The sequence below is a fragment of the Pyxicephalus adspersus genome, chromosome 3 (genome assembly GCF_032062135.1).
Source record: "Pyxicephalus adspersus chromosome 3, UCB_Pads_2.0, whole genome shotgun sequence".
Classification (NCBI taxonomy): Eukaryota; Metazoa; Chordata; class Amphibia; order Anura; family Pyxicephalidae; genus Pyxicephalus; species Pyxicephalus adspersus.
The window spans coordinates 71,195,401-71,213,346 of record NC_092860.1 but is presented as its reverse complement, the minus strand read 5'-3'; the positions used below and the strand labels follow the sequence as shown (position 1 = coordinate 71,213,346).

At 37.4% G+C, this 17,946-nt stretch overlaps 1 protein-coding gene across 3 annotated transcripts in view; it reads left to right on the top strand.

The window, feature by feature from the left end:
• The first annotated feature begins 4,123 nt into the window (after window positions 1–4,123).
• The window catches only part of CIST1 (colon, intestine and stomach enriched 1), a 40,247-nt gene continuing 26,424 nt past the window's right edge, over window positions 4,124–17,946 (top strand). The window contains exon 1 of one of the 3 annotated variants that reach the window (XM_072405146.1): window positions 4,124–4,227. In XM_072405146.1, the coding sequence (XP_072261247.1) occupies window positions 4,161–4,227 (67 nt within the window). In that variant the 5' untranslated portion in view covers window positions 4,124–4,160. The remainder of the gene's footprint in view (window positions 4,228–17,946) is intronic. The other 2 variants (XM_072405144.1, XM_072405147.1) reach the window with 2 other exon arrangements.

Below are 17,946 nucleotides of genomic sequence, written 5' to 3'. Positions count from 1 at the left end.
TAATAGTGTCACAGTTTATTTGCATTTTTCTGATGCTAATTAACTGTAAACATGAAAACTTCTTTTCCACCTTTTCACTTCTTTCATAGAGGGAGGGGGAAAAAATCACATATAGGTAATATCACGTACTTCATAATAAGATGTTCTTTGCTAATTATACGAATAAAAACCTTCCAGGCCCAAGACAGACAATGACTGTTTTTTTTACTTAACATAAAAAAATGTAAAAAAAAAAAATTATATTGCAGACATATTTGAATCATCAAGATTCAGACACTGAATGCATTATTTCTGCTCACAGCATTAATTAATTATTTAATGGGATTAATCTCAAAGTTAGTATTTGTGTATTAGGCTTTCTGTTTACGTTTGGCCATGCATGCTATGTTTTTCTCTCTGAAAAAAATACTTCCCTGACTATTGGGTCCACAAGCCTTATAACATTAAACTTATTAAATCAGTGTTGATCCTTTTCAGCTATCTGTAGGCGTGACATTCTTCCCACCGGCCAGCAATGTAGGAGGCATTCTTCCCACTGACTACCATGCTAATATACTGTGAGATATGGATATAGTAAATATAGTAAGGGTCCCTGAGGACCCGAAAATTATTTCAAGGGGTCCCAATGTTAAAACGTTTGAGCTAGGCTTTTGTAGACTTTTGTAATTGCACATGGCTATAGATTAGCGCTATAGTTGGCTCGATAGACCAGTAGATAGAAGAGTGTGAATCATGCTAATATCTTTACCAATATGTTTTGCCTGCTTCCTTTGCAGGCTTAATCAGGGTGTGATTTTTAAACTCAACACATTCAAGTAGTGTAATGACTCCCCTTGTATTTTTCTTACAGGTGTTGCGAGTAGTTACTAAACTGAAAGTAGCTCAATAAGTAATGTACTATAACCGCACACACGCATAAAATTCCAGTTTGTGGTGTACTGGCAGTAATCTTTTTTGTAATTGGGTATGTATGTATTTTATCTGGTATTATCTCTATATTTAGACCATTTGAATGTAAGGTATCATGGTGCATAATGACAAAATAAAACATTTACATAAGGATTGTGTGAACATTTGGATGCTACAATGGCCAGGACACATAAAAAAGGTTAAATGATGTAAAAAACTAATAATCACAATATACACATTTTAAATAAGTAGAGTAACCTAGAAGTTCCTTGTAAACAAATCACTGCTGGTTTTACCCCAGACATTGTATCTTAGATACTGTGGCCCCACACACTTTCCATCCAGCACTCTACTTACACTGTTTTACTGCGATCATTGTAACAGTGGAGGGAGCTCAAAATTTAATTTCAGTAAGTCTGAAAGATAAGAATGCTCAGTTTTCATTCATTCATTTTATTGATAAATTGTTGTTTAATTAAGATTGATAAATTCACACAAGACAAAAAAGCCTATTCATGCAGCCTTTATCAGTGCAATGGTGAAATGAAACATGAAAGTAAAATGTAACCTGCTAATATTTTGCCCCCCTTTGTTCCTTGTTTCCTTCTTCATCAAATTATAAAGTATAAAATTAACCCTTAGGGGCTGACCAGGTACTTCACAATGCTTCCACAAAACATAAACAAACAAATAACTGAACAGGGAATTAAGAAACGTTTTGCGAAAATAAAATAATATATATATATATATATATATATATATATATATATATTTTTTTTTTGCAAAGACTCTAAACATGGTGTTTACCAAAACAGTTAGGTGTCAGGGGGATCTATAAGAACATGTTCCACATTTTAAGGCTATGTCCACACGTACAAGAATTGTCGTTGGAAAGGATCCTTCAGCCTCAAAGACAACGAGCGCTATACAAAACGCCAGATTCCCGTCCGATAATTGGCTCATTGCACGTGTGTACCCAGCTTTAGGCAGCAACATTCCAGGCAATGGGATGCTTTTATTCAGTCACATTCAGTCAAACCTAATTTATTGTATAATTAAGGCTGGGTCTACACGGACGTTTTTAAAAACACATGCAAACGTTCCTATTGCGCTTATATGCATTTTTATGTTTTTTTAAGCACTTTAATTAGCGTTTTAAAGCTTGTCTCTAAAACGCTGGAAACCGCCACATTTTCCTACGTTTTTTCACGTTTTCCTGCGTTTTCATTTTAAGTGCCTAAAAACGCAGGAAAACACGCGAAAACATCCCATTGAAGTCAATGGACCTGCATTTTTAAGCGTTTTCCAGCTTTAACCTAGCGTTCTAATTTTTTAAACGTTGCAAGTAATGTTTAAGGTAAAGCTCATAAACGTGCCTCAAGGAAACGTCCCTGTGAAGATTAGTCCATTGGAATGCATAGGGATTTCAAACATGGGCTTTAAAAGCCTCAGGGTAAACGCTGGGGAAACAGTCCGTGTAGACTAAGCCTTAGGGACATTTACTGGCTGCATCTTAGAGAAACAGTGTAACAGATGAATACACGAAATTTTAAATTATTGTGGTTAGAATGTCTTAAAGCTGTAGGTATTTATTTCTTTGTGTATATAAAATAAAATATTAAAACAAGACAATTTGAGGCATTGAACCTGTCTGGACAGTAAAAAGAATGGGCATGGGCCACAAACATTCAGGAACTCCTCTTCCCATGCCAGGCCACCTGTAACCCGACTGGCTAAAAAAGTAGGGGTTCAATAAGCATTCATCCCACCTTCTGAAGATACCAATATCCTGATTTCCCCAGCTGTGGGGTGAACTTAGTGGGCCTCATCCCCACAACTTATCCTCCCAAATAGTACACCTTACCAATTACCAAAATGGATTAAATAAAGACACTAACAATATAAGCACAACCTATACTTACAGATTTAATCAAAAGAACTTTTAATAATGCCTCCTTAGGTAAATCTATTGTCAATTACAATGTCCATAGATTTGAACTTACGTCAGTCATGTCAATTTGCTGCTCCCAACAATTTTCCATTCAGCATTATGTAAATAAAGCAGGTTTGCTTACAGTTGTAGAATCAGTCATCGACTTACACCAAATATATGTTAAAGTGTAGGGTAAGGAAAACCTGTTTTTACAACCTGCTTACATATTTTTGGTTAATTGCAAAGCGCTTGAACATAGTGATGGATTCATTCAAAGAGTCATTGACAGATTCTACAAATGTAAACAATTGAGGGAAGAACTGTGTTCACATAGTACCTTTACTAGCAAAAGTATGATGTACCCTTGTACTCATTACCCCCAACCATTTTACTTTAACTTTGACTGTCCACCCAGGTTTCAAGTCTGGATCCAATTTCAGTGGTAGGGAAACCAAACAATTTTTTAAAATAAATAAATAAAAACTATTGCTTTAGAATGGTATCTATTCACTGACTGCTTTCAAAAAATACATGCTTTTATACTAATATTACATGGTCCACAATCTTTTTCCTAGTTATTTACTTTTCACATACAGCCCTGTAAAAATAAACTTTGTTTGATTTGCAGCAGCTTCTAATGCACACTGTGATAAGCAGTGCACTTTACAGTGTAAAGGGCATTCAAAGCGATTTCAATACAGAAGTGAAACTTGTACAACTCTGCAGAATGTAAGGTAAGACTGGAGTTTGGCTTTATTGTATAGCTAAACCCAACAACAAAAATGTAATATTTTGCAGTATCAGCACTTAGTGCAGTAGATGTTGTGTTTGCATTTTTTTTCAAGCTAGGTACATTTTCTGTAGGTACAAAAACTAACCATTGATCCCTTAGTAATCATGTGTCCTTGTGTGATCCTTGTGCGATCAGTAGTTTACTGACTGATTTAGTTGCATGGTCTCTTTACTATATTTACTAAAGATATACATGAGGAACATTATAACCTACAATATTATTATTAGCATCTTGCTGAGTAAATAAAGTGTTGATGAGTAAATATTTTAGCAGAACAGAGTAAGGAAAAAATATAGTTAATGGAAACTAATTTTACGGTACAAAAGCAGCTGTCTTAATATTTACATTGACATTATATTCTTTTTTTTTGTCCACATGATGCAACCTCTATGTGCTTTAACAAAGAGTTAAGAGTAGGTCCTACCTATTCTCAGATTACACCTGTTCATATCCTTGCCACTAGGATACACAGACGTGGTTAGAAAGCATTTGTCAAGCAGTTGCCGGACTAAACACCTTTCTACCATGGCTGAACTTCACTGTCTCTGCTCATTTATACTTCTAGTTCTGCTGAGTGACCCATTTGTTCAAGGTATGTGTGTGTGTGTGTGTGTGTGTGTGTGTATGAGCACATGTATTACAAATTTCCTAAAATAGTATATATAGTATATATTTTGTAGCACTTTAAATATTATAGACTCATAAAGTTATATACTAGCTGACTTTTCCTTGGAAAAAGAGTACCTCATTGCCAAAAGTATTTTTCTGCAGCAAAATAGAATGTAGAATAAAGGATTATGGGTAATGGAACAATAAATTAGTTGTGTATTTCATTCTCTTTTTTTCACAGTGTCATACAACGTATTCTTAAATAGTTTGCCATTTCATGTGAGATACTTAGTCAAAACTCATTTAAAATTAGTTCAGTGGTTCAACACTATTCTAACTTATTTCCACTGGCAAATTCAATAATTTGACACTTTGTTGGGTCTTTATGTTTGTAAATATATGCATGATCCTTGTTCACATGCAAAGGAAGAATGGTTGCAAAACATCAAAAGGGCTGCAAATTGACCACATAGCAAAAAAAGTTTCATATCCCCAATTTTACCACCTGACTGTCAGCATGCAAAACAACTAAATCGGCACCTGAGGACATGTGTAAGGCATCTCCAGCAAAGGAAGAAAGAATATTGGCTGCATGGTATGATTTTCCTCTAACAGTTGAGAAAAGATTCATCGCAGTGCTACGAAACAACAGAGGAAAAAGTTTAAACAGAAGATACAATAGCATTGTGTGCAACATAGGTGAAAAGGTGTTACAGTTACCTGTGCTGATAAAGTGGCCATCTTTACGGGAGTTACTACATACTGGGCGAGCCAGGGCTGGGACCTGATAAAACCAGGATTTCATACAGATAAAATATGCAAGTGTTGTTTATTTTATTGAACTCCTTCCTATACAGCTGAGAACTGCCAAATGTTAAAGGGAAAGTATAGTTACTACTGAAATATAACCTTAGTGTGATTTTTATCCATTTTCACGTTGTTCGCTATGCTGTCTTTTTAGGTTAGTTGTACAAATACATGTATGTAGGTTCTTTCAAACTAGAGGTATATGATACATGTATACTTGTTGAACAACTGCTGAGATAGAAACAATTATTATTTGGAACACATTAATCTTATTCATAAGCACAAAAGTATTGTGTAAAAATTTCAGAGCTCATTTAGATCAAAGTTGTGGTAGTACACAGTAACATGCATAACTTGTGTTGCCATTCATTTTAAATGGCACACCAAAACACTAAGGCAATGCATTAGCTTGGCAGCACACCACAATAAATATTAGTGCATTGTTGTGCGGTGTCTTTGGAACATCTTTTGCACATTAGGGTGGTTTGCTCTTATTCATTGTAATGGACTGTCTAAACAAATGCATATAAAAGAGCAATATAATTCCCCACAAAGATCTGAATGGGCCCTTAAGAAATGTAATTTTCATTTATAATTTAAAACCATTAAAAAAACGAAACTACCCCAATATATGGTGTACTTATCTGTAAAAAAAAATCTCAATACAGACACACAGTTAAGGATTTTGCAGAAATGAACAATTATACCAAATCAAAACAAATATGCTAATAATCCCAAAGATAGCTTGTAGGACATGGTTCCCCTCTACGGTCTGGGAAAGTCTGCTTAAAAGTGGTTTTCATGCAAAACATGCATCTAAAAGAGTGGTGTCAAACTCAGAATGATGGAAGTTACATGCAAGTTTTGGGCTGTATTTCTGCTCATAAAATTGGTGCTTTGGTTAGAATGAAAGTATAAAAAAGTATACTTTTCCATCCTGCAAAGCCAATCATTTAGCCTGTCTGGAAATACATGAAAAGACAGAAGCAACTAGATGTTTGGAATAACCTACCGCCCAAATTCTTTAAATCTGAAGTCTTGGCCTCAATTTAAAAGAACCCTCAAACCTCCCTCTCTTTCTCTTGTGTAGTGTCTCTTAGTGCTTTTTGTAATTACTGTGTAATCCCACTTTTTGGCCCCATTGTAATACCATTACAAGGTCAATCCTGTGCAACCAGGAGAAAGAGGAGTCCACAGTTTAGGTGGTCAAGGTCAGTCTCTCTACTGCTCTCACATCTCAGCACAGTCACCTTCTAGTACCATACATGGTTCTCATACTCACCTAACAACAGGCATGCTTTAGATTGTAGTGTAGTTAGAGTTTTAATAAATCAGACCCACTGTATCAACACATGGTCATAAATAGACTTTATTTGCATATAGGTTGCCCTAGGACACACCCATATATGAAGCAGGGACTAAATGTCTGACAAGACTAAAAGCAAATAGATGAAAGGGGAGGGCCAGGACAACACAGATTGGGAGAAATGGACTTGATGATCACGTTAGTCCCTAAAACAGGAAATTATGTGGACTCAAGATACCTTATGTAACTTCTCGTACTTGTGGAAGTCACAGTGTGCAGGGAAATGGGATTAAACATTTTCAGCAAAGGAGAGGACAACCTACAAGTGTGCAAAAAGGAAAGTAAGGCAAATGCACAGAAAAAAAAACCCTGTGCAATTATACCTAAGAGTATTGATGCCATTGTAAAAGCACAAATTTCCAGTGGGCACATATATAGAGCACAAGGAATAGAACATTCCTGCCAATTCCAAAACCACCATTACATATCTACTCCCCTCATTGGTTTTAACCGACATGATTTTATATTTACGTTTCAAGTGTAGTAATATATTTTTTCGCTTTTTCATACTATTAAGCCCTGCTACTGTACATTTCAAGAAACTAAGCATAGCTTGATATTGAAGATGGTTTTAGTTTGAGATCTTTAGGGCTCAGAAAGTCTCATGGCCAATGCAGCACATTACATTTCTTCCCCAACTGTTTGGGCTGACTGCATACTCAGCGAACCACATCCAGGCCTTAAACCACTTGAATCCAACAATCCCACACAATCCCATGACAACAAATACTCTGTGCAAAAAGCAATTTTCATGCGTTAAATCAAGGGTACAATTTTCTCTTTAATTTTAACTGCCTCTCACTTCTGGTTAGAGAGCAGTGTAGTAAATGCAATAGATCCATACAAAACAATAGGAACCATGCAAGAACAATGCAAGTAACTTTCAAAACCAGAACATGCAAGATGTGCAGTTGAGGTAGAATTAAAACATTTTAGGTTGATGCTCCCTTAATAGGGGGATGATGACCTAAGTTACCCATGTCTGACCCAAATGCTACTCCTCTGCCTGTAAACCAGCATTTAGGAAGAATTATGGTCTGTCTAATGGATGCAGCTGAGCACCTCCTGTGGGTCTTCAAATATTATGGTTTTGCCGGCCCCCGTAACCCGCAGTTCAGCCGGATACATCAATGCGGAGCTTGCCCCCAATTCAACCAAGCAATGACATGCTGTGACAAACAGCTTAGGTTTTTGTGAGACTGAAACAGAGAAATCTTGAAAGATTGAGATCTTCACCTCTCCCACTCTCAATTTCCTTTGCCTTCGATAAGCTCTAAGCACAGTTTCTTACCATACCATACCATACCATGTAAGAACTTTGATATGACCAATCTTGGTCATTGGCTCACAGACGGTCGATCAGGGCCAAATCAGTACATGCTTTCAAGAGCACACGTGGTAAGAGGAGGAAGACTGAGGCCCCACATAAGATCCACCACCAAAAATTTCAATAGGGCCTTTGTACTCCTTCAGGATGCCAATAAAACGCAGATTAGAGTGCCTGTTGTGATTTTTCAGATCTTCCCTTTTCTCTTAAATGGATGTAAATAAAGTATATTCAACAGCTTAGTCTTCTATGTCCCTTCACACATTGCTTCAAATATATAATCTGTTTGATGTTAGAAGATATGTTAGTTAATGCCGATTCAATTTAGTTGAGGGGCATGAAATTTCCTATCAAAATAAGGCAAGGGAATATTTGAGACATCGTTGGCCATAGATCACAAGCCTGGGGGGTTAGATAAATCCCCCAAAGCCATGTCATGTGAATCCTCTTACGTGGTTAAGGAAAGTAGCTTTGGCAGAGCTGGGGATGCAGATGGTGGGGACAGGCCCTTTTTGTTTGGTGGATTGTTTGTTAGTAGATTTAGACGTCTTGCCCATGTATCTGTCCATTGGCCCTTTTTATGTTAATATGGTGCTCACAATGTAAAACCGGCAGCCAGAAGGATAGTAGATATTGAAGTAGTAAATAGTAAAAAGAAAAAGCTCAGTGCTGTGTTTAAGATGTAGATTTAGGCAGCATATATTTCTGTATGGCAAGGTTTCCTTCTTCACAAAAAAATAGAGAGAGACAAGTAAGGCAATAGGACAGTGGAGCCCAGGTGCATGTGTAAATAAACTTTGGGATAACTCACCAGACGTCCATCCCATGTGCTGCAGTGGTGGCTGTGGAGAACAAGAAGAGTTGGCCCCAAGGAGCAGTTGTGGCAAATGAGAAGGGGTAGAAAGCTCCCAGTCCTCCCTTGTAGCAGGTCCCATAGGTGACTGGTATTACTGCAGCCTGCTATCCCGGACTCCATATGGCTGGCCTAGAAGCTTGGACCATAGGTTTAATAGTGGAGAAGTGGGGGAGAAAAAAGCCCCCCCGCCTTTCCATATCTGCTCCCTGGCACTTGTCCAAGCTCCCTGAGTCCCAGGGGAGCGATCTTGATGAATGCCACCGATAATGGCTCTGCGCCTCTCAGGAGCCAAGCTAGATCGCCTATTTAATTTTCATTGTGATTTTAAGAGGATTTTAAAATACTTAGATAAAAACAGAGAAGTGAACGTGTTAGGGATCAGCCATGGGAAGCAAGGATTAGATGCAAAGTAAATTTTATGTTGTCACCTTGTATACTCTTTGTAAAAGCGCTTGTAAGCATGAAGCATGTCTTTATTCTGTATTCTGGATCCTGCTTGTTTATCCATCTACACAGCTTGTCCTGACATCTGTCATTGAGTAGCTTAGGCCAACAGCATGAAATACAACTTATTTGCAGAGTACACTCTTGCTGGTAGTCTCTGTATTTGACCATATAGCCTTTAATAAAATAGACCTTAAATAAAAATGACCTCTTTGCAGCCAACAGCTGGTAAGACAACTAATAGGTTACTCACAAGTATGTAATGTATAATATGGCATTTGGGATGCAAAGGTTAGATATATTTAATGTCAGAGTCCACAAAATGTACAAAGTGCAAGGGCCAATAGCATGAAATATACATCGCAATGGACAGAGAGCAGGGTCAAAAGTTTGATAGCATTATGGCAGTCAAGGGTATGTAACATACAGCAAGACATAAAAAGTATGGCAGCCAGTAGTATATGTACAAATTGTACAATATATTCCTTTGACTCCTTCATTGGGCCTCATTTATTAAAGCTCTTCATGACTGGATAATTCTTAAAATCATTTGCTATTATTTGGCAATTGTTTTATTTCGGGTTTGCTGGATCACCAAGGTTCACCCATGATGGTCTATCTTCTTCTGGAAAGCTTTAATAAATAAGGCCCATTCTGTAGGTTCTGTTGTAAATAGCATACTCCTGATCACCACACTTTAGCATACCTCAAACTGCTATACTTCTAACATTGTCAGTAGTCAGAATTACTTCTGCAGTACTAATTTAGCTACTAGCAAAAATCCATCACTCCCTAACCAAAAATTCCTTTCTCTCCAAGCAAAATTTTTCCCAAAGCACAAATTCTGACATCACCTAGAAAAAAATCCCAACACAAGAAGTAAAGAAATTTAAACAAATGGTTGTTGCATCCAACATATAAAACAGCGCTGTACAATAAATAGGAGTTGGTCGCCACTCCACAAGGCCGGCCAAACCCCTGACAGATACAGAAGAGCTTACAATCTAAGAGGTGGGGGCACACACAGTAGAAAGAGGGTATATGGAATGGTAGGTAAATAGTGAGGGTTTAAGAGACAGAAAAAGACGGGTAGGCAAGTTTGAAAGGATGGGTTTTAAAAGCTCCTTTAAATGAGCATGAAGTAGGAGCAAGCCGAATAGGACGAGGAAGAGACAGTCAGTGCAAGTCTATAAAAATCTTGGAGCGGTGCGTGTGGCGAGGTTATGGGAGAGGAAGTCATTAGTAGGTCATTGGAGGAGCAAGGGAGCAACTAGGGGGTATTTTTTTATCAGGTCAGAAATAGAAGGACAAGAACTGTAGAGATTTGAAAGCAAAGCACAGGAGCTTGAATTTGATTTTAAGGTGAAATCGAAGCCAGTTAAGAAAAGTACAAAGAGATGCAGCAGAAGAGGAGCGGTGGAAAGAATGGATGAGTCTGGCTGCAGCATTCATAACAGATTGTAGAGGAGAGAGTCGGGTTAGTGGAATACAAGAGAGGAGGATGTTACAGTAGTCCAGATGAGATATAGTAAGAGCATGTACAAGGAGTTTGGTGGTTTTTGTTAACAGCTAGGGCAGATTTGGAAATGTTGCGCATGACAAAGAAATGTTCTAAATATTGGGGGAAAGGAGGGGCAGAATTCAAGGTGACGCCAAGACATCATGCATGAGAGGAGGGATGGATAACAGTGTTAATAACAGTTAACATTATGGAATTATGGGAGAGATTTGGAATTTTAGGGGGGAAGATGATGAGTTAAGTTGTGTTTCAGAAATCTGCCAGCTATCCACAATGAGATGGCCTACAGGCAGCATGAAACATTATCCATGACTGAGGGAAACAAGTTTGGGGTGGACGGATAGATTTCAGTGCCAAAAACATGCAGATAGTACTGTAAACCAAAGGAGTATATGAGACTACCAAGTGAGGTAGTCCAAGGACTGACCCTTGGGGAACAACAGGGAGGACAGTAGGAGAGGAGGAATTACCATTGAAAAAAACTTGAAAAAAAAGAGCGGTCAGACAGGTATGGGGATAGGTGGCAGAGCCAAAGAAAATTGTTTCTTGTTGTTGCTTTCTGTAAGAGACATCCTAATACTACTTGTCCCCAAAACAATGGCCTTAGACTATGGTAATGACATATGATTATGGTGGGACACTAGATTGTGAACCCCTTTGAGGGACAGCTGGTGACATGACTATAGACTTTGTGAAGCTCTGCATATTATGTCCGGGCTACATTAATATTAATTACCCCTTTTATTCGATTGTGCGTGGCAATACCCCATATGTGTTTTACATTATTTTCTTTACATACCTATGTATGCTCAATGCCGAGGCTTGCACTTATATATGTGTGCGCAGGGTGGAGGGGGGACACTTTTACTACCATGCTCTTTTTAAGTATTACCTACACTTTACTGCTATCACAAAAGGGGTCTGAAAAGCCCCCTATATTATAGCACTGAATAGGTACCTTTTAATATGTATTTGGGGACTACATTAGACCTCTGATGTCTCCGCTGCCCTCTACACAAGCAGATTAGAAAAAAAAAATTGGTGAATCTGCCTCAGGGCCGAGGCTTGGTGGTGCTGGGCTCTCAGCTTATTACACAGAGGGAGAATAGGTTATTTCGGTTTACCTGATCCTCCTTTGGTGGCCATCCTGAGAAGTTTTTACTAGTCACAGTCTCCTAGAACCTGCGAAAGAGTCCTTGGACTATGCAAGGGGAGCACAGATATACAGCCAACAGCATCACTTCTACCTTACAGCCAGAAGCTTCCTGTACAGTTTGGGACCTTTGACTCCTAGCTCAGTTTTACAGTGCAAGGAGTAATACAGGTTGACATTCAAAAATCCCGCAATCAATAATCCGGTTCCTTCAAATTTCTGGCATGAATTTCAGAGTGCATTTTCAAATTTACACTGTTTTATGGAGGTGCCGTTTATGTTTTGATGGCGCTGTACTCCAGAATCAGCTGTTGGGTCTTGCTTGCACATGCTTTCCTGCTCATTCCTTCTCATTTATTTGCTGCTGTATAGCCCCATTATGAATTCAGCATCCTATTTAGGGACTGTACAGGTAGTAATTTTTCCGTTAAATATATACAGCATATATAACCATAAAAAATTCTGAATTTTCGAAAATCCAGCACTCCTCAGGCCTGGAGGTTGCCTTTTGAATGTCAACCTGTACATACAAAGTGTGGTGTTTAAGTTTGACGGATCTGAAGGATGAGAACTGCAGCTAAATTTCTGGGTTGATTGATCAGAAAAAGTCACAAAATAATTACAAGCACAGGCATATACAGTAAATGTAAAAAAGGCATCATTTCATCCTGTCTGATTTATGCCTGACAATATTGATCAGCTGAAGCTATTTACTTTGTAGTAAAGAAGCATTTAGGATAAAGTACAGAACAAAAAAAATTTTTTTTATACACTTCGTTAACATATTATTTTTGAATATATTCTCTCATATTAATTGAAGCTTATGATTGTATGAATTAAACTAATTACTTTGATATTTCTTATGAACTTTTCTTTATTAAATTAATAAATTAACTTTTAATAATTTCTTATTAGAGTTCTTCTAACTCTGTAATTGTAATATACCATTTAAGTCACTGTTTTTAAGTGTGTAATGTCATAGCAGTAATGACCTCTGCTTCCTTAAGATCTTGATCTTAATAACTAGAACAGACGCCTTCCCCATCCCTTCTGTCCTAGAGACTAGGTATCAAACACCTGGTATAAATTGTCTGGAGCAGTGTTTCTCAACCAGAGTTCTGTAGAACCCGGGGATTGCTCCACAGGCTGCTAGAGGTTCCCTGAGCAATTTGTGACTCTCAGGTCAGTTTAAGTGACACCAATGGTCTTTTTGGCTATCTGTAAGGGTGACAAACTTCCTACTGATCACCACACTAATATATTGTGAGCGGTGGATATAGTAATTATAGTAGGGGTTCCCTAAGATCTGAAAATTCTTACAAGAGTTCCCCCATGTTATAAAGGTCAAGAAAGGCTGGTTAAAGTATAAAAGAAGGCAAGTGCAACTCTTTGTGACTTTAGCAATGGCAGGCAGAGAACCCCCATTGCCCCTCAACTACTTCTCAGTCTAGTATGTGGAAGTCATTGCTATCTACAAAAGTATAAAAGTATGTAATAAAAAAAATCCTCATCAACCTGTAAAGTGATTATTTAATAGTGATAGTAATAGTGATTATTTGTGATCATAGTGAATGTTCTTTGAAGATTAATATTGTTGTAAAGACCATAGTTACATAGTAAGATTGAAAAAAGACATAAGTCCATCAAGTTCAACCACTACGGAAATAAACATATCCCAGATATAAAACCCTATAAGACATAGTTGGTCCAGAGAAAGGCAAAAAAAAAAACCCTGGTACAATTTGCTCCAACAGGGGAAAAAACTCCTTCCTGAATCCATGAGGCAATCGGATGTTCCCTGGATCAACAGTCACTGTTATCTTTACTTCAACTTTTTCTTAAAGCAATCTATAGTAGTTGCTGAAACTACTTCCTGAGGGAGCCTATTTCACATTTTCACAGACCTTACAGTGAAGAATCCCTTCCTTATCAGGAGCTTAAACTTCTTTTCCTCCAGACGCAAAGAGTGCCCTCTTGTTCTTTGTAATGATCTCAAAGTGAATAATGGGGAAGAGAGTTCTCTATATGGACCGTTTATATATTTATACAGGGTGATCATATCCCCCCTTAAATGTCTCTTCTCAAGGGAGAATAGATTCAGTTCAGCTAATCTCTCCTCATAGCTGAGCTCCTCCATTCCTTTTATTAATTTAGTTGTCCTTCTCTGCACTCTCTCCAATTCCACAATGTCCTTTTTGTGAACTGGTGACTAAAACTGGACTGCATATTCCAGATGTGGTCTGACCAATGCTTTGTACAGGGGCAGGATTATGTCTCCATCTCTGCAGTCTATTCCTCTTTTATTACAAGAAAGTACTTTACTAGCTTTAGATATTGCAGCTTGGCATTGCATGCTGTTATTAAGTCAATAATCTACCAGTAACTTTTTTTCTTGCTTATGTTTGCTGTCAATAGTATATAAGAGTGAAATTTTATATTCCACTGTGTGCATAACCTGTCATTCAAGTATGTGCAGAAGAATACAGTCAATTGAGTGTTGTTAAGTTCAGGGAAAGAATACTTTGTAGATACAATAGATACATTCTCTTTAGGCCTTTTGTTGTAATAGCAGTCTACAGGTTCCTGTAGTACAGGTTCTTCCTGTATTTCATATATGTCACTTTTATTTTTTTTGATAACTATACAGTTTGGCCCATAAATATTTGGACAGAGACAACTTTTTTCTAATTTTGGTTCTATACATTACCACAATTAATTGTAAAAGAAACAACTCAGATGCAGTTGAACTGCAGACTTTCAGTTTTAATTTAGTGGGTTAAACATAAAGATTGCATAAAATGTAAGAAACAAAAGACCTTTTTTTTTAACACAATCACTTCATTTCAGGGGCTCAAAAGTAATTGGACAAATTAAAAACCTGAAAATAAAATGTTCATTTCTAATACTTGGTTGAACCCCCTCCCCTCTCCATAGAGCATGAACGGTGCTGTATGTACAGCATCGTTCATGCATCTTGCACTCCCTTGTCGTTGGAAAGGATCTTTCAAAATTTCAAAAATTGGAAGTGTGTACGCAGCTTAAATGTCCTCATGTAGGCCTGTTCCCACTGCCATCAAAATGCATAAGGACTTTAGCTATATTTCCTCTGTCCCTAAAAACGTGCTTTTTTCATAACACCATGTACAGCTCCATCAGCAAATCTGGCTGCATAGGGACTGATTAAATAAACCTCTCCAAGACTGAAGAATATACACTTTTATCAGTGAACCTGGGTAATCCAGCAAACCTGAAATGTATTTCTTAAAAAAAAGATAACAAATGTATTGAAGCCTGGACCAGACCCATTCCAGATTTGCTGGATCACTGAAGAAAGTGTATTTTCTCAAGTCTTTTCTTCAGTGTCTACTTTTTGTGTGAAAGGAGTTAGTATACCGGGTTTGTGAGGGAGTCAATCAAATCTTTACCATGTTGTGGCAGAATTGGTTAGATCTCTGATATGAAATTTTAGACCTACCTGGCTGGAACTGTGTGCAGGGTATGTTTGAGTAGCTGGTTAAACCAACTACCCCTAACTACCCCATGCTGTTCCCTTTAGACCTACTTGCTGTTTTTGGGTACATTTTCCAGAATAGCCTTACATTGTATCAGTTGCAATGGGGATATAGGTGTAGGGAATGTGTGGGTTGGTGTGGTTTTTGATGCATTTTGCCTTTATAGTTATAGTGCTGATAATGATAAAAGACTCATTTAGTGACTGCTTCTGGCATTTAAAGCAGTTTTGTTTGCCTAAAATATTGACATCATTTTTGCTAACTTTGTCATTACAACTAAATGCTTTGAAGTTAAAAGGAAAGTTTAAACTATGGAAGTTTGGTTGGCTTTTAGGGCCTTTAGGAGTTTTAATGGGCTCCTGACTGTCTTTAGTTTATATTCTATTTTGTATTCTTTTTCTGTTAATTTTTTTTTTGTGTATATTCTGCTGTTGTCTTTAGTTTTTTCCTAGTTTTTTTTTTCTTAAGTGTCGTTTGTTGTTACCTGAGGTGTTTTAGACATCAGCTGAGCGGATCATGCATACATAGCAGCCACAAAATGGTGGAGATTTTACACTGCATTTTTTGGTGCTGGTATTTTATATTTTCTAAAGTGGACCTAAATTTAAAGAGTGAAGATTTCCTGTCTTATGTGAAACATTTAGAAATGGTTGCCTATTAAATCTTTTCTTAATGGGATATGTAGTAAGATTTTGTGATATTATCACTGTTCTGCTTGTTAGACTGGAAGCAGTTTTATAGGCAGGGCTGGTGACTAGGGGGTGAGCAAAGAAGACAAACAAAGACATATCTTAGGGCCATAATCAACCTTCTTCCTCAACCATAGTCTTTCTTGTAGCCAGGAGCTTTTCTGCTTTATCTGTATGTACACTGGGTCAAAAAAATGGAGGTGTGTGAATCTATGTATTGTCCAGGCATGTTTGCATGCCTGTTTATGTATGATATGTAATGGTGAGTTTTTGTTTGTGTGTAATGCAAAGATTGTGGGTATGTTTGTGCTTATAGTGCAAAGCACAAGGCCAAGTCTATGTTTGTCTACAAGACTGAAGAAGATGGACTTTCATGGGTGAACATGGGTGATTCAGCAATTCTGAAACAAATAATCATTTGCTATTATTTAGAAAATGTTTTGAATGCTGGACCTGATCCATTCCATGTTTGCTGGATCATCCATGTTCACCCATGATAGTTGATCTATTTCTATTCTTAGCTTTAATAAATCAGTCCCATTGCGTGTGCATAGTGCAAGCCTATGTATATATGTGAGTATATATAACATTGTATGTATTCTTGGTTTTAGGTTTATGTTTAACATGCAAATACTTTTTATTTGTGTGTTTGTATGTTTAATGCATAACTGTGCATATGATTGTAGAAAATATTGTAAGCGTATGTATGCTGGTCCAAATTTTATAGGAGTATATTGTATTAGTATGTCTATAGTACTGGATTATGCCAAAGTGCAAATGTAATTGTTTAGAAAACAAGGATATAGCATTGTCCGCTCCTTTAACATTGGCTGCATGCTTGTGTTACTGTTTTAAATTGCTTAACAACATACTTAAATGAAAATGCGTAACATTATTATTTACATTCTGATTGTGCAGCTCATTGATTAAGAAATCCAGTCATAAAAATGCAAACTTTGTAAACCCGTGCTGCAAATGAGACAGATCTGCAAAGTTCTAAAAAAATCTACCACTTGGGAGGAGACTTTCATTTCAAGACACACAAAATCAAGTAGTGGCCAGGGGCAGGTTTTATTATTTTGCAGTGCTACTTTAGTACAGATGAGAGAGGGATTTATGAATGAAGCAAACTTTACAGCAAACAAAAAACATGTTAATGCTTTCTTACAAGATTTTTAGGGGTAATGGAATGGACATTTCCTACTCTTGTGTGTAATTATGGTATTTTTTTACCAGCTGTAGGTGTGTTTGGACCTAAGCTCCACAGCCATTCCCTAAACTAATGCCCAGCACTTTATGTATATCTGTGCATTGAAAGTGCAGGTAAAAACTTCTGTTACCACATTTTAGTTTGCCTATATTACATTTACCACTCTGCCTGTTGTTACTATAGGACTTTAAAGGGTATATGGTTTGATATAATCTGTAGCTTGTCATTCCAGCCTAAAATATGATAATCACAGTTTTACTAGAATACAAGGGGTTAGTTAAAAAGATATTCCTTAGAAAAAGCCAAAAGCTAACAACAGGAACCACTAATGTGAAAAGAAAAGATGTACTAAACCTTATCCCATTGTTATAACAAAGGGTATAAATTAGGGTAGTCAAATGTCCGTCTGCTAAGCCTTCAGCAGATCATTATTCAGGCAGATTATAAAACCTGAACCGATTACTAGTGTTGGTCGGATATCTCACTATTCGATTCGACAGCTATTCGATCGAATAGTGAGATTTTGTTTGGGTGATCGAATGCCAAATTCGATCACCATTGAAGTAAATGCTGGGATAATTTGGGTTGTTTTTAGGGACTATTAAGGGCTGCAAGGGCAGTCAGATTGCTCTTGCAGCCCTTTACTAGTTGTATGTGTACTTAGACAGAGTTTCTCTATCCAAGAACACAGGGAGTCCTGTGTTCTTGGATGGAGAAACTCTATCGAGGAACAGCACTGCAACAGCGATCCTGATTGCTGTTGCTAGTAGTATGTGTTCTTGGATAGTGTTTCTCTATCCAAGAACACAGGGCACTAGG